Raw genomic sequence first — 24,092 nt, 5'->3', positions numbered from 1 at the left:
AGTGGAGCCCTTTCTCCCCGGCGCTCCCACGGTGCTTGCTGCCGGGCAAAGCACATGGGCTGGAGTCGCCCCCCAGCACCTGCTAGCCTCGTCAGGGGCAGTCTGTCTGCGCGTGGGCATGTAGGAGACAGGTCACGGGTCTGGGAGACCAGAGAGGGTAGGCAGCACCAGGGGACTGGCCCAGAATCCGAAAGGACCTGGGAACAAGGCTGGGGAGGGGGTGCCAGAGGGCCAGGTGAGGTCCGGTGAAACCTCAGGTTTAAATCCAAAGTTCAAACAGTAACCTTAAAGTGGTGGGGGTGGGGAAGGATAAGAGGAAGCAGACCCTCCCGGGAATCTTACTCCATGTGCCCCGTCTAGAAGCTGGAGCTGCCTCTCTGTTCTCCTGGGTCTTCACAGGGGTCTCGCCATGGAGACCTGACTCCTGGGGGAGGAAGGGAGTCGGCGAGGAGTCATCTCGGGGTCATTCAAGCTGAAGTGGCATTGTGTAAGGAAACATTCTGGTCGTCCTCACCCCATGTTACACTTCTGGTTGACCCTGATTTGGGGGAAAGCCAGAGAGGAAGGCAATAAAGCCCAGCAGAACTTGTGTCAGGAGATGACAGGTTCAGTCCCGACTCAGCCCCTAATTAGCTGCGTGACCTTGGGCAGGTCCTTTCCGTGTGCGGAGCCTAAGTTTTCTCATTTGGAAGACGGAGGGGTGGGTTGCTCTGTCCTGGGGGTAACTTCTCCTTTCCAAGTTCTATAATTGCTTGGTTCTAAAAATAATTCTGGTGGTCCAGTTCCACCCAGTGAGTGATAAGCGTGGGGTTTTTTGGGCATCCCCCTCCCCCGAAAACAGAAAATAACACAGTCACCAGTTCGCATGTCTCTGACTTCCAGAAGAATGCATAAATTCCAACTACGTGAATGCATATACGAAAATGTCCCTTTGCACATAAGAAAAGGCATAAAAGGGCTCCCCTTCTCCTTCCTTTACCCCTGGCTCCGCAGACGGCACCCCCAGGCTGGAGAGATCCTCCCCACGTTGCACGAGGGGAAGGTGATTCCAAGAGGAATCACAGGAAATAAAAGGGGGTGCTGATGCTGCAGGCTGCTGGAATCCGGTGAAAGCTGAGAATCCCCAGCCCGGGAAAGACAGGACCCGCAGCCAGGGATAGGTTAGGTTGTCACGCCTAAGATGGATGGTCTCTCCTCACCCAAACTCTGACCCCGGAACCGGCAACACATGCGTGTCTGCTCGGGAGAGGATGCCAGCCCAAATTTAGTAACCTAGGACTTCTCTCATCAGGGGGCTGGAGCTGAGATGGGTAGGCATGATTTTCTCTGCCTACAAAAAAAAAAAAAAAAAAGGAAAGAAAGAAAAAGATAAAAAGAAACATGTGTAGAAAGGACTGCTAGGAGAACATCACCTGGGAAGCTTGAGAAAAGTCTCTGGGAAGAGAACAGGAAACGGAAGTCACCAGCTGCCAGGACCCAGCTGGGAGGCCCTGCCAGCCTGCACGTTAGTTCTCTCTAGCGGGCACAGTGCTGTCTCACCACGCCAGGGAGGCTGCCTGGGGGAGAGGGGAGGGCTTTGCAGTCAGACGCGGAGGGTGTGGCATCCCAGATGCGGTGGGACTTTGGCCAGACTACTCAACCTCTCTGAGGAGTCTGTTTCCTTAACACTAGGAAGAGATGCTTTATATACTTCCTATGAGGGGCTCTCCAAACCGTGTCCCTGCCTCCTCCCTCACTTTCTCCGGACCATGCCCCCACCCCCACCCCCGTCCACCCCCTGTCCAGGACAGAGCTGGACTGCTCAGAAAAGTTACAGGTACACCCAGTCTCTCAAACTTGAAGCTTACAAAACAACAAGTTCTCACTCCTCCTCATTGCAAAGAGCCCACAGGATCTGATTAGTTTATCTTCTCAGTTCCAAACAAAGCCAGATCAATAGCTTTGTTTTAAAGACGCGCTCATTTGGCTTCACATGGCTAAGTACTCAAAATTAATCATAATCAGTTATTCCGTGGGTTTTTGATTTCCAGCAGAGGCACACATCTCTGGAACCATCCATCTTAATGGTGAGCCATTCGGAAATTGGCTGGAGCTGATATCTCCATTTAAAGAGCCCCACCCCCCCACCCCAGACTTTCCAAATCTCTTCGACACATTGACGTTTTATAATACTTCTCTGTAATCACAACTTAGCACCAGAAATAACCTGGACAATGAAATAAACAGGAACTAAGCTAGGGCATCATATATTAACTTAATTACTCCTTCTGAGAGAATTCAGAGAGAAAGGAGTTTAAAACACCCTGTCCCTAGAAAAGTCGTCTTTAAGCAGCTTTGAAAGTCTTCAAATGAAGAAGACGACAGAATATTTCAGGTGTGTTTTCTCTCCAATACTATGCAGCCTGAAGTACAATGTAGGGAAATGCTTGTGGTGAGCTCATGGAAAGCCCTCTCAAAATGGACTTCAGCTAATGGACATCAACCATAGTTGACCGTTGGGCGAGACAGGCGTTTAGAGTTGCTGACCCCCACATAGTCAAAAATCTATGTCTAACTTTTGACTCCCCCGAAACATAAACTGTCCCTCAGTGTCCACAGGGGATTGGTTCCAGAACCCCCCACAGAGACCCAAGTCTGTGGATGCTCAGGTCCCCTATATAAGATGGCATGGATCCAGTGAGTAGAGGTGGCCTTTCCCATCTCAAATCCGCAACCTCGGATCGAAAACAGTACAGGTTTTTAGGGAAAAAAAAGAAAAATCCGTGTGTTTGAGTGGAACTGCACCGTGCAAACCCATGTTGTTCAAGGGTCAACTCCACTAGTGAAAATATTTCACGTGGGCGCACCCCGTGCTCTCATCCTTTCTGTGGATGGACATGCCTACGACTTCTTTCTGTCGAGACTGAGATTGGTTGCACTGGTTCCAGCGAGGGAGAGCTTAGGAGCTGAGCTGGCAGCAGCCATTCCCTGGCAACGAGGAGAGAGGAAGCGGTATTGGATGGGAAAAGACTGAAGTCTGCCCACTTTGACCTCGTTTCTGGCTTTTGCCCAATGGAGGGATGTCCAGTACAGAGTCTGGTGGACAAAGGAGTCACCTCTTCCTCTTTTCGGGTAGCCAGAAAAGGGGTGAAGAAGAAAAGCACAGAGCAGGTGAAGCTTCTCAAAGCCCCACGCCGTCACAGGGGAGGAATCCCAATGCATGTGACAATGGCTAGCATGCGAGCACTTACCCATCCCCAGCGCTATAACCAGTGTTTTTACATACGTGATCTCTGTGTGTCCTCACAACCCCGCCACAAAACGACTATCACTGCCCTCCTTGTGCAAAGGAAGAACCCACTTCAGAGAAGCCTGGTAGCCGCTCGGACAGGAAGCCGCGGAGCCCGAGTGGTCAGCCACTGCCCCAGGCTGCTGTCCTGTTCTGTGCTACCCAGGCTCTCATGGAGCTGGCCCCCTGAGGCATGGCTGCCGTATGCCCTGGTGTGGTGTGAGCTGGCCCCTTGAGCTGGGCTAAGCAAGCTGCCCGCCGGCCCAGAGTCCTGCCTAGGAGACCGCCGTGCCTCCCACAAACCGGTGACATTGTACTCCCGTCAACCAGTTTAGTGGGCCCCCACAAAGTGGAAGATAAATCAAACTCACAGGGCAAAAATATATAATCCAGCTTTGTCACTGACTTATATCCTAGTCCCAGAGACGATTTAGTCTCACTTCCGGGTGTTGCCAGTTGACTTTGGCACTCAACGGTTTGGGGGCTCCATGCTCCAGAGCTCCCCAAAATACAGCCCCAGCTTCCAGCACCGCACTTAAGGCTCTTAATGGAGGGACCGTGTTTTCTGTGCATCAGACACTCTTCTGTTACCCAAATCGTTGCCCTTTCTTTTCCACCTGTCCTGTACCTTGGGCAGTTCCCATCCTAGTTTCTCAGTGAGGCGTGCTTATACTGCCCCTGAGTGTGCCAAGGCCGCACCCCAGCCCCGTCTGGGTAGGACTCACGGGTGGGGGTGCTCTGAGCCGCGGGGCTCTTGTCTCTGCTAGCCAGACTGAGGCTGCGCAGACAATTCACCAATCATAGCCGGCTCCTGCCCGCCCGACACGCCCGCCAGGGTCCGCAGAATGTTTAATGAAAAAGAAAGCCTTAAGAGTACGGACAAGTGAAACAAACAAGAGGAAGCCTAATTAATAAGATAATTTTTTTTAATGGTATGGGGGAATAAGGAAAAAAAAGGTTTTCAGGTATTGTCTCCCGACAACACGTAGCAAATCAGATCAGTAGACACGCTACCAAAAACGGCAGCCCAAAGATGGGAGGGACACATCCTGAAAACCCTCAGCCTCCCCGCGAGTGGTCCGCCCCAGGGAGAGGAGCGGGACCAGCCACACCGCGTGCGGCTGCGTGTGGGTCTGTGCAGGACCGGCGTGTGCTGTTTAGAAGGCCTCGCTCCCATTTATGTCACTTGCCAATTTTGGAAATTCAGTGGCATTATTATAGGCTGGTCCCTGGTGGCTTGGGGGAGTGTGGACTGTACCCCAGGATCCTGCTCTCAGCTCTCTTGAAACCAGAGGGTATAAACTAGACCACAGACTACATTGCGTCGAATGTAGTCAAAAACTGGATTTTACTTAATCCAGTCGAGTCAAAAACCAAGTTTTACTTACTCCCTTAAAGGTGTTTTTAAAAATTGAAATTAACATTTCATATTGAAACTGTATGGTGTTTTTCATAAACATCCAGCTTTGGGCTTTTGGCAAACCAGCAGCCTGGGCAGCCCCGGGGCGCATTTCTGCGTGGCAGCGGTCGGCTGTGGCCGGAGTGCCCAGACCCTCCTGCCACCCAGGGAGCCCACCGAAGCAAGGACACAGCGTGTGCTAGCACAGCGCCCGTCTCCAGGGAAGGGAGAGCTCTGGGTGAGCAGGGAGGCGTGCTGGCAGGTCGCACTCTCTGGGCCAGAGCTTACCAGAATCGCTGACTGGGCCAGTCCAAACCGAGCTCAGGGACGTGGAGTCCAGGGCTCCCAACCTGAGCAAGGACACCCCAGAAGCAAGGCAGGAAGTCTCTCCTATGGCAGGCATCTCCTGGGAAGTTCTTCTCAAGAGTTGACCTTGCCTCCATATTCCCTTTGCTTTTAAAACAGTTATAACTGGGTTTATGCAAATAGCGAGAACATAGGAGGTAAACACCCCCCACCCCAGCCACCCAGGTACTTACGCCCCAGACCTCAGAGCATCAACCTGTGTCCCGAGCTCCCTCTGGGCCCACGTTTAGAGAAGAGAGATTTAAGAGTGGAAGCTGTGTTGGAGATTACTGAGCATTTTAGGGTAGTTCTAATTCAACCACCTCCAGGCAGGAATGATGTGGCCTGACCCTGAGCCCCGCTTCTGAGCACAAGATCATGGAGAGAGTTCTTTGCAGTGAGAAGAAACTGGCAACAGTCCTGATACCAAATCAGAGTCTGCTCACTCTCCTGGTGCAGGGGCCGGGGGGGGGGGGCACTGTCCTGACTGAGGGGTGCCAGGCGCTGGGTGTGGGGACGTTCATAGACATTGTTCATCCAGTTCCGAAAGCCCAGAGCTGAATGCAGGTGGCAGTCTGTTCGCTACTTCAACTGAGAGTATCCTCTGGGTGTGAAATGAGCTGCTCTCATTAACAAATAATAATATAATATGTTCTATTCAGTAGTCACCCCCCCCCCCGCATCCACAGAGGATATGCCCCAAGTTTAATTTATAAATTAGGCACAGTCGGAGATTGTCAATCACTAATAATGAAACAGAGCAATTCTAACAATATATGGTAATAAAAGACGTGAATGTGGTCACTCGTTTTGGGGATCCCCATCGGCTCAGTGCTCCCGGGGCAGCACGTGGCATCAGTCAGAACACGTCTCCTGTTCACGTCTTCCATCGCAAGTTTAATGCCTTTTCCATCGAAACTGGCTGTAACTTTTGCCATGTGAGGTGCAACAGCAAGACTAACGTGAATTTCTTTTTCTTACTTCACAATTTCACAGATAGAGGTTTTGTTCTTACCGCAGATTTTAGCAATCTCAGAATACAATTATTTTTTCTTATTAAGTTGAGAGTGTTCACTTAAGGAAAGCACTTTGCAGCTTATCTTTGGCATATCTGAATTGCCAACATAACTAATCTTGCACTTTGGGCTCATTACAAACTAAAGTAAGGCTGACTTGAACGCAAGCACGGTGATGCCAGAACGGTTGATCTGAAAACCGAGACAGCTCTCGGTGACGTCCGTCCAGGCAGTGTGTACAACACAGACACACTGGACAAAGGGATGAGTCACATCCCGGGGGGGACACAGCAGGAAGGTGTGAGGCTTCATCCCGCTTCTCAGGATAGCACACACTTTAAAACTCATTCATCGTTTATTGTATTGTTTCTGGAATTTTCCATGTAACGTTTTCAGACTGTGTTTGGCCACAGGTAACAAACCACAGAAAGCAAAACTGTGAATGGGGGCGGAGGGACTACTGTGATGCAGTGATGCTAAATAATTATTAGTATAGTCATTACAAATATTATAATTACTGTCACAGCCTCCATTTCCTCTGCGTGCGCTATTTCCTGGGCACTGTGATGTTGGGATGCAGCGTATTTATAAGTTCTCACCACACCCTTATGAGGGGGAGTTTGTTCATCTCCTCATTTCATCCACGAGGACACGGCGGCTGAGAGAAGTCGAATGACTTGCCCAGAGTGACACTGGCGAGCACAGTGGGGCTGCTGGTCCAGTAGCGAACCCAGCGCTATATGCACTCATGGGACTCCTGGCTACAGGAAATGCCCAGAACAGTTCAGGGCCAATAGCTTTTCTTCTTTAAAAGTTGACCCAGAAGGCACCCAGAGCTAAGCCTATGACCTCAGCTTAATCAGCGTCACATCCAAGTCCACGAAACTGCCCCCCCAGTGGAGGACTGAGGCCACGGTTGAGCCTGGGGGTGTCAGAGTCTTCCAGTTGGACTGGCTGCCATCCCAGCTTGACCGAAGGGGGCACAGTCTAAGGTTCACTGCCCTCTCGTAGTATGGAAGTGGTAGGACTGAGCCCTTGGGCTAGTTGTGTGGGTTACAGGAGACATCACAGGTGTGTGTGTGTGTCTGGCAAGTCGCAGACGCCCAGTCAGGCCGCTTGTAACAGCTGAAGTTGGAGAACAGCCCTGCGCTGTGTCGCTGCCTCTGTCCGCCTCGCACAGGCCTGGCGTATCGTAAGTGGTCACAGTGCACGGAACCAAGTCAAGAAGAAGTTCACTGACGGCATGGAAACCCACTTAGCCCAGTCTCTAGATTTTCTGCCTCGTCTTAGCCCCGAACAGAACTAGGTTAAAGTTGTCCCAGAGTGATGTTAAATATTGAACAATGTAGTATTTTACTGAAACAGCACATTTCTCATAGTACCTTTGGTTCTTTAAAATTCTTCCAGCTAAATGGCGATTTTTGTTCTTATTAACAATGAACAAAATTAGAGCCTCAGTGAAAGTTGATGTTTTCAGACAGACCAGACTTGTTTTCATCTACTTACAAAATGTCTCACCTGGGTTTCTCTGGGAGATGCAAATATTTAATTTTTTTTTTGACAGACTTTGGAATCGTAGTGTTCAGTCATGACACTCTGACTGGAATATAGCTTCGAATATAGAACTGTCATGGCTTAATCAAAGTCTTAAAATACCTTCGGAATATGATTTTTTTTTTTTGTACTATGCTACAAATTGTGATTTGTTCAGGCAGTCAGGATTAGACTTGCACATTGTGGAAGGCACCAATGACTTCCACTCAGCCCCTCGCATTCTAGGGAAGGAACGGGGTTCCTATAAAGGCTGCTTGTCCCACCCCACACACCTCTCCTTCATAGTCACCCACACTCCAAGTTCGATCGTAGTCACATTCTTAAAATGACGAGCTTGGTTTTTTTGTTTTTTGGGGGTTTTTTTTTGTATTTTTCTGAAGCTGGAAACGGGGAGAGACAGTCAGACAGACTCCCGCATGCGCCCGACCGGGATCCACCCGGCACGCCCACCAGGGGCAACGCTCTGCCCACCAGGGGTGACGCTCTGCCCACCAGGGGGCGATGCTCTGTTGCGACCAGTGCCACTCTAGCTCCTGGGGCAGGAGCCATCCCCAGGAGCCATCCCCAGCGCCCGGGCCATCTTTGCTCCAATGGAGCCTTGGCTGCGGGAGGGGAAGAGAGAGACAGAGAGGAAGGAGGGGGTGGGGGTGGAGAAGCAAATGGGCGCTTCTCCTATGTGCCCTGGCCGGGAATCGAACCTGGGTCCCCCGCACGCCAGGCCGATGCTCTACCGCTGAGCCAACAGGCCAGGGCCACGAGCTTGGTTTTGAGAACATCAACTTAAGGAAAAAGTGAACATTTCTTTGAAATGTAAGATCATTTTTTCCATTTAAATAAAGCAGCACTTTAACAATTAAGGTGATTGGGGGTCGGGGGGGGGGGGGCTTGGTGGTTTCTGTTTGATTTCCTTATCCTGTTAACTGAGGGCTACTGTAGTCTCTAAATTGAAATGTATCATGTGCATTCCTGGGTTAAGATGCTCTAGCGAAGATCAAGGAGTTGTTCTTTACCGACAGAGAGTTCTGAATCTGAACTGGAGGACTCCGATTAACCACTTCTCCTATGAGTGGCACTTAGGTGGAATCAGGTAATGGAAGTCCCAGAGGCCACGGACTCCAGCCACCAGGTCTCTGGGCTGAAATTCTGCCTTTGATGAGCTAGGTTGGGATTTCAGAAGGGTTTTCTCTCAGGGGAGAAATCAGGCTAGTGGAGAAATGCCAGAGGGCTGCTAGATGCATGTGGGGATCAGTCCGCTCCCCAAACTGAGTCCGGTGCTGGTTGGGGGATGTGCTCCTGCTTCCGCCGTCAGCCCCTGGCCTTTCTCCATCCCCCCGGCGCCAGCTTCGGTGCCCCGTTTCTGAGCACGCTCAGTGAGTATCTTGCTCCTTGATCGGCTCTCATCTCATGGCTCTCGTGGGTCTCCAGACCAGGGGGCCATAATCCCCTTGAAGAGCCAAACCTGTCTATTGTTGCTGTTGCTGCTTCCCTCCAGGACATGAAATATTGAACGGCTCGGCTTACCTGTGGCCAGGAGTCCACGACGCCACAGAACTGGGTCGAAAGCCAAGACGCTAGGAACGCAAGCAGGAAATTGACCTCCTCCTACCAGTCGCCCTACGGTGGGGAGGATGGCATGGGGCAGCCGTGGAGATACAGAGCTGGGGGCGCTCAGGGCAGCATTCTGACCATTTCCTGACCAGTTTCCTGTCTGCAGAGACACTCAGGAGCAGGGGACCGTGAGGCGGAGGGGTGAAGGGGGTACGATGCCGCTTCTCCGAGCTCCTCTCTAGAATCATTGCAGACAAGCTCGAGAACCCTTCTTTGTCCACTTTATAACTAAATCACAGCCCCCCAACCATTGGCCCATAGGTTGAAAGCTGCAGATGTGGGGTTTGATTTTTTTCGTTTTTGTCTTTCCAATGTTTATAAAAATGGAATGAGTTGCCAATGTTTAAAACTCGGTTGATTTTATTTGAAAGTGTGGAAGTTCAACTTCCTGTGGATATCTAGGGGCTGCAGGCCGGCGAATGGCCGTATGGTCTAGCAGAGCCGTCCAATAGCACTCTCTGCGCTGGAGGCTGTGTTTCCTGTCTGTGCTGACCCACGTGACAGCCATTACCCGCACACGCCTCCGGAGCACTTGAAATGTGACTAGTGCAAATGAGAAACTGAATTTTTAATCCTACTTCATTTTAATTAATTTAAATTTAAATTGCCACCCGTTAGCTCATGGCCACCTTATTGCACGGCGCAGACTCGGCGCCCAGTGGCGGGCCCCCAGGTGGGGCAGGGCACGCCCTCCGCAGGTCTCCATAGCTCCCGCCTGGCCTGCTCTCCTGCCTGCCCTGCTCCGAACCTCCCGGGCCGCTTCCCATTCGTTCAGAAGCACATTGTTTCAGCAGTGCATTTTCTGAACCTGTATATTTCGGAATATCTGCCCCTCCCCTCACACTGCCCTCTGCCCTCTATCTTAATTTAAACATCTGGATCCTATTCCCCCAAAGACCCATTTCTGTGGAAACCCAGCAGTATTATTATAAAGCCATCTCCCACCAAAGTGAAATCCTCTCTGCATGAATTAGTTTCCTGATCCCAATTATTCACTTCCCTCACCCCTGCAAACGGCTCCACAAAGTCAATTGGGTAGGAAAAGCTCTCCCTTCCCTGTGCAGAAGCCGGAGCTGCGGCCGCCAGTTAGGGAGGCGATCCCATTAACCGCACAGCCGCGGGGCCAGGTGTCTGCGTGAAAAGAAAGAGAGCCGGCCCCGCGGAACGTTTTCCTGTGGCTTTACAGTGAGGGCTGCCGGCAACTCTGCATCTGGCCAGATGTCCCGTCTCCCCACAGATCTGGGCATCCGCAGTCCCTTCCACTTCTGTCTGGAGAACTGTTCCCATTCCAGAGGTTCCCCGTTTTTCGAGCCAGCGCCACCCCAGTGGGAACGAGAGAGAGGAACGAGAGACGGAACTGTCGGCTGGGGAGACATTGGCCTCCCCATTTCATTTTAGGAGAAGGAACCCCCCCCCAGAAATGCCTCCCCCACTGCCACAGGAAAGCTTCGTGGAAGAGTTAGGCCAGAAAACAGGCCTGCAGACTCTTTACTCAGTGTCTATGTGGCCGTCTGCCTTCCCCCTATGTTAGCAGAAAGTAAGCAAGAATTAATGAAGCCAGCCTCTATGTCCTGCCACCCCACCGTCCCTTAATCTTCAGCGTTCTGCCAGAGGGAGCATTTTACGTTCAGCATGGCGACCACCCCATCCCTTTCTAAGGCCTTCCCATCATGAGGCCACTGCTTGAGGTCGGATCACCCAAGTGCCCCAGTAGGCTGCTGTCCCTGAGAGAACAATCCGGAGGGAGATGGACTTCCACATCATTGATCCTGGCTGCTGGTGGTGACCAGAGCCCCGTGACTAAACATGGGGTGCCTGCCTATTTATACCCCAATTTCCCAAACTGTAGCCAGCTCCCAGAGAGAACCCTCCCCCCTTACAAATATCAGAGGATAAAAACAGGACCTTTCTGCATCTCACCCTGGGAACTGAGCCCCATGCATCCTGTGTGGGTTTTTTTGCTAATAAGTCTAAGCTGGGTCAGTTCCAAACTAGACTCAAGAAGTGACCGGTATGTTTAGCCACAGGACTGACCAGTAATGGGCCGAAACCCACAGGAGCGCACCTGCTGGACAGAGCACAGTTTTACCCCATAAACTTCTTCAGGGCGCTCTGTCCTCAAGTAAAGACAGCTAAGGAAAGAAGGCAGTGAATAATTTTCAATTATTTAGAGGTAGCTCAATGGACAACAGGTATCTCCGCTAGTGACTGCCCTTCAGGAAGGAGGAGCAGTGTGGGACGAAGGCTTCCACCACGCGTCACCCTAACACCACTGAAGTTCTTTGATTATACACACATATGCTAAACGTATATTTGGTGCATCTACGTCATGTGATAACAATGTATCAAGTGTGCATATTTGATTCAAATTATTAAATTAGTCTGTGTGGTTTAGAGACCGAAAACCAGCCCCAGGGATGTTTCTTTTATGACTTTCGTTCCTTAAGGTTCACTTATATTAAAAAAGCAGGCTTCACATAAAAAAAGTCTAGAAGTCTGGCGTTTAAAACAAGGGAACAACGAGCAGCGGTGCACCTAGGTCCCAACATCACAGCGATTCCTCGACACTGGAAGCGACAATCTGTATGGTGGAGTCGTGTTTACCGTGGCCCTACTGCCCGCGCGCCCGCCCACTCAGACACCACGCCTCACTCCGCAGGCAATTGAGCTCATACTCCTAGGTCGGCCCAGAAGGCTGATCAGGGTGGAAATGTGCTTTTAATGAAAAGATGCCTGAAAGCCTGACCCTTCACATTTTGAAACCCATTTATCTCTTCGGTGTATATAAATATTTACTGAGTCATCTCTGTGCCACACATGGGGCTAAGCCCCGCCTACCCAACAGGGCATAGAACAAACAGGTGTGTGCTCCGTCCTCTCTCAGGACACACGTTCCTGGGTACTTAGACGCATTCCCCTTCTCCCTCTCGCACTCTTCCTCTCGCGTGGTCAAGTGTGTAGCTGAGGTGGATGGACGCAGTCTGTTCCTCCCCCCTCTACTCCAGACTCCCATGTGTGGTTATGGAAGCTGGGGGCCGTTCTTTCATCCCCGTAGCAGGCATCTGGGCACACTGGACGCAGCCTGATGTCTAAATAATGTAGCAGACCAGATTGATGGTCCAGGCTGCCAGTTTATAGATGATGAGATAGAATTAGGAGACTGAGGCTGTCTCATCTGTGTTGTTGTGTGTAAGGTACATCTTGCAATTAAATTGGTCATCGGGAGGCAGTTGAATCATTCTGAATCACCAGCAGGCATTACCTGGGATGTTCTCAGCGCATGAGCAAGGGGTTCTTCACACTCCAGGGACCAAAGACGCAGAACACCGTGAAAATGTACACTACCAGCCCCTGATTGAGTGGTGGCGCGACGTGAAACGTCATCTTTCCCGTTTGATCTTCTATTTTTTAATTTTTTTTACATTTATTTTGGAGTCGTCTTTTTTTATTGTTGTTCTCTAACACCAGGGCTCTCTGCTGGGCAGTGGGAGACGAGTTTTCTGTCTATCACATTATGACTATATAACGAACGAGGACCCAAAGACAAGCCCTTTCTGCTAAGGAATCCATGTCATCAAAAGGCCCAAACTGGCGTCTGATTGTTTTTATTTATTTCTGTAGGTTTTACATGACACCTGGAGACCATTTAAAATGTTACTTGGCGGTGAGAGCTCTGTGTTTAAAAATAACGCTCACCCGGTGCCAAATCACTTTGGAGTCGAGTACAAATATTGAGACAAAAACCCCAGCTGTTATTGCTTTGGCTGCTAATTTGAGGTGTCAAATGAGAGGCCGACTGCTATACGTCAGTGAATAAGGCCCCTTGTGAGATCATTATGTTTTCTAACAGTGGAGAGTAATGGACTAATCAGTGCAGCATCAGTTGTTTTCATTATATGCCCACACAATGGTTATGAGCTTTAATTTAAACGGTCCGCGGGGAGATCAAGGGGAATGAGTAATAGGCGGCACCCAGGACCGTCCGGAGAGCAGGTATCGCGGGAGAGGCGGCTTCTAGCCCTACCTCCCCTCGCTCTCCCTCCGCGTCTCCTTCCTCCTATCCTGCCGGCCCTCCGGGACTCATTGCCGCCTCCAAACAGGCGCCGGATGAGCTTTGCTTAAGGAGCGCTGTACTCTCGGCTCTTCTCGGTGTTCTTAAAAATCCCAATCAGCCAAGCCAACAGGAAGAGTGGCTTCGGGCAACACACTTGTTAGCCAGACCGTGACCTTAGAAGGCTTTGAGGCATAATTGCCCTCTCTTCCATGTCGGCTGTCCCACCGCCCTCGTGCTCTGTGCCCAGCGCTGTCTGTTCCTCGACAGGAGGAGGACCCAGTCGTTGATTGGAGCAGCCTTGGCAGAGTGACGAACACCACGGTCCCTGCCTCACTGCGGTGGGTCGGTGGAGGCTAAGTCCACCTTGGGAGGCATGGAAATCGGACAGCTGACACCTGGCTGAAAACGGCCCTGTAAGAGGGAGGCAGCTTTGGGTCATGGTTTAAAACACAGGTCCTCGTGTCCTACTTTGAACAGGGGCTCCGCAACTCCATCGCTGTGTGATCAGGGTAGAGTTTGCTGGTGTCTCAAGGATCCCAAGTGAAAATGACAGCAGTGTCTCGGGACGGTGGGAGAATTCAGTGAAATACCGTGTGAAAAGTGCTCAGCCCGGTGAATTCAGTACGGGCGCTCTTGGAAGTACTTGTGTCCTCTGGGCTCTCGGCGCTGGCCGTTGGGCACCCGCATTTGTAGGTACCAGTCAGGACATCTCCAGGTTCACTTTCAAAAGACGTCCTATTGCCACGGCTGCCGATGACTCGCCTAGAGCCTCCTTCCTGGGAACGTTAAGGAGGGAACCACCTTTATTTATCTAGACTGAAGAAGTCCATCAGCCTTGAGAGAGGGGTGGACGGGCCAATCTGTCCGACCCCAGGAGGCTGGCTCCACACCGGAGTGGAGGGGACACAGAGGGGCTCCCAGGGTACGCCAGGACGGTTGGCACACTGGGAGACTGCACTTCCTGTGGATGCCTGCTCACAAATAGCATCGCTGCATTAGAGCCAATTAGATGGTGTTATGGACACACACCACGCAGATGATGCCCAGAGCCAGGAGAGCACAGAGTGATAAAGTGAAGGCCTAATGGGAGGAGACAGGGAAATGTCTGCCTTATTAAGGTTGCCAGGGTGTGTGGCTGCAGCTGGACTTGGGTCCTCCAGACCAAAGATGGCAGTCTTGGGGGGTGCAAGGGAGAGCCACGCTTCACCACGCAGCAGGGACCTGGGGGCAGACACCACGTTGGAGCTCACCAGGGGTGGCTACAGACACCTCCATGGAGGGCTGTGATCTTTCAGAACTTGGGCCTCTTTCTAAGCAGGAAAACACTGCCCTCTACCCAAGAGGCCTCCGGCCCCAGAGGCAGCAAGGGGGCAGCCTGTACGCTGCCCTGCACAGTTAGGTAAAGGCTCTAAGCCTTTTCCCTCATCTCCAGGGTTCCTTGAAACGCAGAAGGCTGGGCCCACCCCTGAGCTGCAGGTGCAGGAGATCTGGGTGGGGCCTGAGGACATGCAACTCTGACAAGCTCGTGGGTTAGGCTACAGGCACCCACCCAGGATGGATTCACCTGCCCTGTCTCTGAGCAGGGCGTTCCGTGCCCTCTGCTTCCATGACGACGTTGCAGGTTTGGGGAGTGGTGGGACCCATCTTCCCGGGGTGGGGGAGGTGAGCTGTGTGGAGTCCAGAGTGAGACAGCAGCCCGCTCTCGAATCCCAGCTCAACCACGTGACACTTAGGCTCTCCTGCCAATGGTGTTTGGTTTTTTGTTTTTAAGTTTTCAAAGCCTCTGACCTGATCCCCTCTTCTTACAGAACAGATCTGTGACTCTCGCCTGGCACATTGCCGCTCGGCGCTGGCAAAGGCAGGACAAGCTCTGCCCGGTTCTAGAGCAGCCAGGGGTCGGCAAACATTGTGGACACAGAGCCAGCTAGTTTATAAATATTTCAGGCTTTCGGGCTATATGGCCTCTGTCACAACTACTCAGCCACTGTAACATGAAAGCAGCCGTAGACAGGACGTAAGCAAATGGGGAAAACTTTATTTACAAAAGCAGGCCATGGTCGGATGAGATTTGGGCTCATGGGGCCGTAGCTTGCCAACCCCTGGGCCAGACCAGAATGTGCAACAGTTCCTCACACATTCATCATTCTCGGGGGGTGGGGGCCTTGTCTTGCCCCAGGAGCCCAGCATTTCACTAAGGAACACAGGGAAGCCCGAACTTTTACAGGGTATGAAGTTTGCTTTTCCGCTTGCACCGTGGGAGCCATGATAAGTTCACTCATCCCCTCGGGCCCTGGAAGAAAAGTTTAATGCCCTCTTTCTAGTGCTCACAACCGAGAAGGGGTCCACTGATAGGAGTAGCATTGTCCACATAGATCATTTTAACCGGAAAATGATCCCTTTTCTTTAGGCATCTATGCTCCAAGTTTGGCGCAACAGAAGAGAAACTAGACCGTGCACAGGTCCAAGGTAGTCTCAACGTGAGCGCAGTGTGTGCGACGGGAAGGGCTTTGTAAGAGGAACGGGAGGCAGGTGGAGGTCTCAACGTGAGCGCAGTGTGTGCGACGGGAAGGGCTTTGTAAGGAGGAACGGGAGGCAGGTGGAGGTCTCAACGTGAGCGCAGTGTGTGCGACGGGAAGGGCTTTGTAAGGAGGAACGGGAGGCAGGTGGAGGTCTCAACGTGAGCGCAGTGTGTGCGACGGGAAGGGCTTTGTAAGGAGGAATGGGAGGCAGGTGGAGGTCTCAACGTGAGCGCAGTGTGTGCGACGGGAAGGGCTTTGTAAGGAGGAACGGGAGGCAGGTGGAGGTCTCAACGTGAGTGCAGTGTGTGCGACGGGAAGGGCTTTGTAAGGAGGAATGGGAGGCAGGTGGAGGTCTCAACGTGAGCGCAGTGTGTGCGACGGGAAGGGCTTTGTAAGGAGGAACGGGAGGCAGGTGGAGGTCTCAACGTGAGCGCAGTGTGTGCGACGGGAAGGGCTTTGTAAGAGAGGAACGGGAGGCAGGTGGACTGTCGTTGACGTCCTATGGGGGCGGGGCGCCTTGTTTCCAACTCGTACCGAAATGCCGACTCAGTAGCTTGTGGTAGGACAAGAAAAGGGGAGGCCACGGCGGTCCTGAAGTTTTATACGATTAATCTGACCCTGAACTTGAAAAATACTGAGTTGAAAGCATTTACTTGGGGGAAAACCTCCAACCTGGGCGACTTGGGGATAAAGCGTATTTTCTCAAAATGTCTCCAGAGGGACAGAGCAGCGGGAGGGAACCTAGACTCTGGTCTGGCAGACGCTGCCAGGACGTGGAGGTGAGCACGGTGACGGTGGTGAGGTCACCCTCGCTCGGTCTGAACGAGCCATCCAGTGGGGGTGGGAGGACGTCACTGTCAGACCAAACCTGTTATTTTTCTGTGGGTTAAACATTCTAGACCAAGAGATGATAGGAGGCTTGTTCAGGTATTTCCAGCTTTGGGTCCTTGAGAGGCGGTGACGGGGTTTGTCTATGCTGGAGCAGGGGGCAGTGGGCGGGTGGGGAGGAACTGGTGTAAAGAAAGAACAGCAAGGCCTGACACCCCACCCCCCAGGAGCTCCTGGTCTTCCCCCGGGAGGTCCCTTGCGTCCTATGGACTCAGATTGCCCATCTGTAGAATGGGAATCACAGTTCCGACTTCAGCATGCTCCAAGCATCAGAGGAGACGAATGTGAAACTGCGTCCTAAGCTGTAAAGGACTAACCAACAAGCTACAGTGATAATAGCTAATAATTATTGGCCATTGCCTCTGAGCCAAGCCGTGTGCTTCACAAGCAAGTGTATTTTCTAGGCTGATCATGTTTCCCCAAAGACGTCCATGTCTTCATCCCAGGAACTTCCAAATCTAAGGGCCTTGGCAGATGGGACTGAGTATTGTGGGCAGGAAATAGGTTATCCTGGGTTATCTGGTTAGGCTCTAAATGTCATCCATCACAAGGGTCTTCATTAGAAAGAAACAGGAGATCACAGTGAACAGGAAGAGGTGTGACCACAGAAGTAAGATGTCGGAATGACTCAGGGGAGGAGGGGCCACGAGCCAGGGAGCGGTCACCATGCTGCAAACGACAAGGAAGCAAACTCTCTTCCTGCGGCTCCCAGGACAACACGCCGTCCCGTGGACCCATTTTAGCCATCCAGCCTCCAGGCTATAAGGAGTAAATTTGTGTTGTGTTAAGCCACTACATTATTGGTGACCTGTCCCAGCAGCGATAGACAACGCACAGAGGCATCGTTCCCAGAGTCAGGCTTGTTTGGACCCATATCCTGGCACCCCCGTTGGCCTCATCCGGGAAACGGACGCGGTCACAAAGGGCCCGCTTCACAGGGTGGTGGAGGAACCCCGTGAGCTGGTACGGGTAGAACCCCTAGCCCAGTGCCTGCCTGGCATTGAATAAGCTCTCAGTTAATACAGATGATGATTAGTACCCTATCGTTTGATCCCCACCGAAGCTGTGTAAGAGCGGCGCTGGTATTGTTATTTTCATGTTCCAAGGGAGGAAACCCAATAAGACCAAGAACACTCACTCAGAGTTGCACAGGCCGTACGTGGCAGAGCCGGAATCGAAACCGGGTCTCTGCTTTCGAGGCCCAGGCTCACCAGGTCCGCTCCACTGTGCTGGGGTCATGACAACGACACACCCTCCATCGAACACCAGCTGCTTGTGCAGGGGCCCACGCACCAAAGAGAGCGCAGCACTCCCTGCACGAGCCAAAGCTGCCAGGGCTGGAAATCAAATAAATCTGTGTTTATTAGAGAAACAAAAACTCTAGCTGCCACGGAGCTTGGCATCGAAGAGGTCACCCACCCGGTGACATCGCGGGCCCGGCCAGCCCCGTGCAGCACATCATGAGAATGTGAATACTGTGTTTAGTCAGTTTGGTCCTGGAATAATTGCTATTATCGTAAATGTTTTATAGCCCTCATTACGGCTCACATTTAAATATCAGTGTGGTAATACATTAATAAGTCATCGCTGCCGGACCACTGCCGGATGCAGTTAGTCGAAGCCCTGCATATAACCGCGCTGTCTGTTCGGCTAAATTAGGGATGGCTGGGAATTCAACCTGGTGTTGAATGGCCGGGTCCCGTCAGAAGGAAGCCGCTCTTCTGCAAAGGCGTTCTGCTGCTTGCCTTCGAGAGATGAGGAGGATGCTCAGACTTTCGGTTGGTTGTGTAGTCAACAACCCCCATGCGGTATCCCCCACAGGCGGGGTCTAGAACTCTGGGAGGGATAGAAGGGGGAATGAAGGCATTTCTGGTCTGACAGAAAAGGGGGGGGCATAGTTTCCACCCCCAGGTAGCTCCCTGCCAAGGCGGGAGAGAGAGCCTGCTGACAGGAGTGACAGGTTCTTCAGCCCTGTCTAATGAGATGTTCTGAGTGCTTCCTGAGTGGACAGAGTCTCTCACACACACACACACACACACACACACATGCTCATAGAAAATATAAGCCGCATAAAGCAAAACAGCTCTGTTGAACGTCATAAAATGCACAGCATCTGCCCGGGTACGTTAGTAAAGTGGCAGGGTGGGCAGAAGCAGGCAGTGTAAACTTGGTCTGTTCATTTCTTTTTACCACGTGATGCGCCTAAAATTAGCACCAGACACATGGTAGCTGCACAGTAAACAGGGGAGGGAGGGGAGGAAGAGGATTCGTTTCGGTGCCTGTGTGACAGCAGAGCCCCTCCTAGTCTTACTGGCCAGACAAATGCCAAGCAGGGCAGGGGGGACCAAGGAGCAGCCCGAGAGAGGGGTGTGGTCACTGGACTCCTGCTGCGGTCTGGGGTCACCAGGGCGGGGAAAGGAGTCCTGTGTGGGTGGGAGCAGGAGGCACGCAGTGCTGGACGATGCTCTGTTTATGTTCCCGTGGGGGGAACAGGAATGACCAGACAGGCCAGGTGCTCTGTCCACCCATGTCAGTAAGATGGGAGCCTCCATTCACCGAGGACATCCTGCCTGCTAAGCCTGTCACCCGTCTCTGAGGTGGTCCCATTACCTGACTCCATCCGCCAGCGAGGAACCTGTAGACAAGAGATGTTCCTAATGAGCCCGAGACCACACACCGAGACTACATAAGACTCGATTTGAACCATGTGCAGGTCAGGTAATGCACAAGATAGAGAATATTCGAGAGCCTTGTAAGGGGAAGAGAAGGCGTTCCCTGAGAGCCAAAGGCAAAGACCACTGCCTGACTGGTCGGAACAGGCCGGCCAGCTACGTACCCTTTCCACCTGGGCAGCTGGCTTCCTCGACTGCCACGCCGTCCCTGGGCCGCTGTCCTCGGTTCCTGTGGGAGGGGGAGCCCGGGGCTGCACACGCCTGGACCAGTTTCATTCTTTGGCAGCCTGATTTTACTCTGACCCGTTAATGGAGCTCACATCTCTCTCCTGCCTTTTTGCTTACAAAGAAGCCAGTCAGCGCTGAGTCCTGCGGGGAGGGGGGAGTCCCCATCCATGGTCACGGAGATGCACAGGGAAGAGGATGCTGAGTCCCTGTCCTCCGGCTCACTGACAGATCAGACGTGCTGGAGGAGTCACAATAACCTTCCCACGTGGCACCCTGTTTGAGGACGTAGGCACACGGGGCAGCACAAGGGGTTTGGAGCAAGAGAGAGCTGGGTTCAAATCCCATCTCCAGGGCTTAGCAGCTGCGGGTCCCTGGGAAAGCCACTGGACCTCTCTAGCTCAGCCTCCTCGTGTATGACAGAGGGCACTGCCTCCCTTGTGGGACTGTGTGGTACGATGCAAAATGACGTAGCTCCGTTTCCCTCTCTCTGAAATGAGGACGATGGTATGTAACTGGCATTGCAGGGGTGAGGAGTAGAGCTATTGAAACGAAGCACTCAGCACATAGTAGGCTTTCAGGAAGCGGTGCCATTGCTCCAGTTGAGTCAGTAAGTACTGAGCAGCAGCGGAGGGGAAGAGGGACCCACCTGAGAAAGGGAATCATGGATTCCCTCATGGTCGGGAGAGCTATCCACCTGTCACCAGCTGCTCCACCAACTGCCCCGTGGCTGTTGGTCATGGTCCCTCTTGCAGCCACTTCCTTCCCTTCCCCACTTCCCCAAAGCGTTCTAGTGCCCCTCAGACCACACCCCTGCTGACCATGTCCCTTTCTCCTCTGTTTTCCCAGCACCCTCAACAACAACAACATCAGCCGCATCCTGGTCACCAGCTTCAACCACATGCCGAAGATTCGAACCCTGTGAGTAAAGGTCCCTGCTCCGCCGCACACTTGCTCCCAGCAGGCACGGCCCCGAGGGCAGCCCTCTGAGCTGTGAGTGGGACCTAGCACGCTGCCGCCTGCCGGATGGTTCTTCCCTCCCAATGCCGCCTCCTTCTGCTCTTGACTAAGGGGGGTGTCGGTGAGCGAAGGCGGGTGGGGGGACAGGTCAGGGTGCCATCCCTGGTTCCGACCCACCCTTCCGCAGCAGACAGACTCACTGCTCTTCATCCCGGGACACTTCCTGGACTGTGGGAATCTTCTTTGTGTTTTCCATCGCGATGGGAAAGTCTATTAGTGTTGGGTGGTCACAGAACATACACACCTGGGACGTGATGACCCACCATTTCCTGATCTCATGTCACGTACCCCTGGCACTTCTGTGACAGTGACAGTGATGTACTGCGGGGGCCCGTGGAGGAGAGGGGGTCCTAGCCGCCCCTTGTCCCCACCCTCCTAGCCCTCACCCACCACGTTCTCCCGCTCATCTGACCCAGCTGACGTTCTGATACTGGAGCACAACAACTTGGTTCTTTATCGCTCTTGTTAGGGTGGGCCCCAGCCTTCCCAGGTGTGTGCCCAGGAAGCAGCTCTCCCCATAGCTCCCCCCCCCCAGAGCAGTGTCACTGCCCTTATCACCTGGGGAGGGCCTCTGTCCTCAGCCGGAAACCTCTTTGTGAGCTCCTCTGAAGGCAGCGGCTGAGGGCCTTCCCACGGGAGCTCAGACTCACACCTTGCTTGTGGTTGGGGTCTTCCCACAGGAGCTCATACTCACACCTTGCTTGTTGTTGGGGTCTTCCCACGGAAGCTCATAGGCCTTGCTTGTGGTTGGAGTCTTCCCACAGGAGCTCATACTCACGCCTTGCTTGTGGTTGGGGTCTTCCCACAGGAGCTCATACTCATGCCTTGCTTGTGGTTGGGGTCTTCCCACAGGAGCTCATACTCACGCCTTGCTTGTGGTTGGGGTCTTCCCACGGGAGCTCATACTCATGCCTTGCTTGTGGTTGGGGTCTTCCCACGGGAGCTCATACTCACGCCTTGCTTGTGGTTGGGGTCTTCCCACGGGAGCTCATACTCACGCCTTGCTTGTGGTTGGGGTCTTCCCACGGGAGCTCATACTCACGCCTTGCTTGTGGTTGGGGTCTTCCCAAGGGAGCTCATACTCACGCCTTGCTTGTGGTTGGAGTCTTCCCACAGGAGCTCATACTCACCCCTTGCTTGTGGTTGGGGTCTTCCCACGGGAGCTCATACTCACGCCTTGCTTGTGGTTGGGGTCTTCCCACGGGAGCTCATACTCACGCCTTGCTTGTGGTTGGGGTCTTCCCACGGGAGCTCATACTCACGCCTTGCTTGTGGTTGGGGTCTTCCCACGGGAGCTCATACTCACCCCTTGCTTGTGGTTGGGGTCTTCCCACGGGAGCTCATACTCACGCCTTGCTTGTGGTTGGGGTCTTCCCACGGGAGCTCATACTCACACCTTGCTTGTGGTTGGGGTCTTCCTACAGGAGCTCAGACTCACGCCTTGCTTGTGGTTGGGGTCTTCCCACGGGAGCTCATACTCATGCCTTGCTTGTGGTTGGGGTCTTCCTACGGGAGCTCATACTCACGCCTTGCTTGTGGTTAGGGTCTTCCTACGGGAGCTCATACTCACGCTTGCTTGTTGTCCGGCCTCCGCGGTGTTTACATCACCTGTAGGGGAGACTCCACCCCACCGAGCTTTCAACCTGATACATTTAGGGCCAAGGCAAAGGGCTCTGCTCCCCACAGCGCCTTGTATTATTAGCTCAGGGATGGGGGGTTGGGGGGGCCTCTGTATCCTCCATACACGGGGTGGGGGGTATCGGAGGAGGCTACATGTGTGGAGTGCCTGGCATGGCGTAGACAGTAAATAATAATGATGTTTTATTATTATTGTTGCAATCATTGTCATTGTCATCACCATCCATCATCACTATTTAGCCAGAAATCTGGACTAAAAGTATGAAGCAACCAGCTTATCCATGACCCCTCAGCAACATGGGCTCTACAGAGGTGTGAAAATCCCGAGAGCAGTGGTCCCCAAAGTGGGGTCCCTAGGCTCCTAGTATCAGCCTCCCCTAGAACTTGTTAGAAAAGCCACACTTCAAGCCCCACCCCAGCCCCGTGAACTCGCATCCCTGGGGGGTGAGCCCAGCCATCTGCTCCTGCAAGCCCTCCCCACCTCACGCCACCCTGGGAGTCGTCGATGCCCATGACGTCTGACAGCCCTGCCTGGGTGAGGAGGTGACCTTCCGTCAGGCGAGAATGGAGCCAAGACCAACGGGCAGTTTATGAGGAAAGGATACAGAGTGTCCGAGGAGGACACGTGCCGGGAGCCAGGCAGACCGGGGCTCGCACGCGAGGTGGGCCGCGTCCTGGGCGCAAGGCTGTTCATCGAGGACAGCGAGGGGAGGGCACGCCTCCGAGCTGCTGGGAGGACGAAACACACTCAGGTGTGTCTGGTCACGGTGTGCACTCAACAAACTAGTTGTCACAAAAGAAGCAGAATCAGGGTCCAGCATCCAGCGTCATTTTCCAGTTCTTCCTTTTTTTTTTTTTTTTTTTTTTTTTTTTGTATTTTTCTGAAGCTGGAAACGGCGAGAGATAGTCAGACAGACTCCCGCATGCGCCCGACCGGGATCCACCCAGCACGCCCACCAGGGGCAACGCTCTGCCTACCAGGGGGCGATGCTCTGCCCCTCCGGAGTGTCGCTCTGCCGCGACCAGAGCCACTCCAGCGCCTGGGGCAGAGGCCAAGGAGCCATCCCCAGCGCCCGGGCCATCTTTGCTCCAATGGAGCCTTGACTGTGGGAGGGGAAGAGAGAGACAGAGAGGAAGGAGCGGGGGGTGGAGAAGCAAATGGGTGCCTCTCCTATGTGCCCTGGCCGGGAATCGAACCCGGGTCCCCCGCACGCCAGGCCGAAGCTCTACCGCTGAGCCAACTGGCCAGGGCCAGTTCTTCCTTTGATCCCTCATAGGATACGATAATTTAGCCAAGAAAATCCATTCCCCCCCCCCCCCCGCCGCCGCCACCATTTTAAAATGGGATGGCGTGGTGATGGAGTTTCAGGGAAACCGCTGGGTCTTCACAGACCTCTTCAAAGTCCCCGGCAAACCACCTGCGGGCTGGAGGGCCGGGGGCCTCGGGCACGTGGGTGGAGCAGGAGAAAGATGACTCTTCCCTGCAAACGTCAGCAGCCCGGCTCCTGGGACTGCTCTTCTGTGACTGCTACTTGCCCTCTCGTCATTTTCAGTGTAGGAGAAACCGGGCGGGGTCCACAGGAGGGGGTCAGGGCTAGGTCGGGGACTCGGGTGTTTTGTGTGGGTGTTTGAGTGGCAGAGTTTATTCTCCTTGTTTCTATTGTCATTCCTCCCGTGGTCCCGAGCCCTCATCTGATGAGCTCAGATCAATCAATCAATCTCGTCTGCTCTCTTTGCTCCCTGCCTTGTGCCATTTTCTCTTCAGTTTATTTCGGAGATGGCTCTATATGGGACTCCCCAGAGACATGAGCTGACTAATCCCCCATCACTGTAATTAAAGGGGTGGGGGCCTGGTGCTGGAGAAGGGGGAAGAGGAGAGAGGAAGG

General features: G+C 53.1%; 1 protein-coding gene across 2 annotated transcripts in view; it reads left to right on the top strand.

The window, feature by feature from the left end:
• Positions 1–24,092, top strand: part of SLIT3 (slit guidance ligand 3) — a 606,305-nt gene that overhangs the window by 436,706 nt on the left and 145,507 nt on the right. For both annotated transcript variants that reach the window (XM_066273226.1, XM_066273228.1), the window contains exon 7: positions 20,398–20,469. In XM_066273226.1, the coding sequence (XP_066129323.1) occupies positions 20,398–20,469 (72 nt within the window). The remainder of the gene's footprint in view (positions 1–20,397; positions 20,470–24,092) is intronic.

Source organism: Saccopteryx bilineata, chromosome 4 (assembly GCF_036850765.1).
Source record: "Saccopteryx bilineata isolate mSacBil1 chromosome 4, mSacBil1_pri_phased_curated, whole genome shotgun sequence".
NCBI classification, from domain to species: domain Eukaryota; kingdom Metazoa; phylum Chordata; class Mammalia; order Chiroptera; family Emballonuridae; genus Saccopteryx; species Saccopteryx bilineata.
The sequence above is the reverse complement of the archived record's forward strand: the minus strand, read 5'-3'. Positions and strand labels throughout refer to the sequence as shown.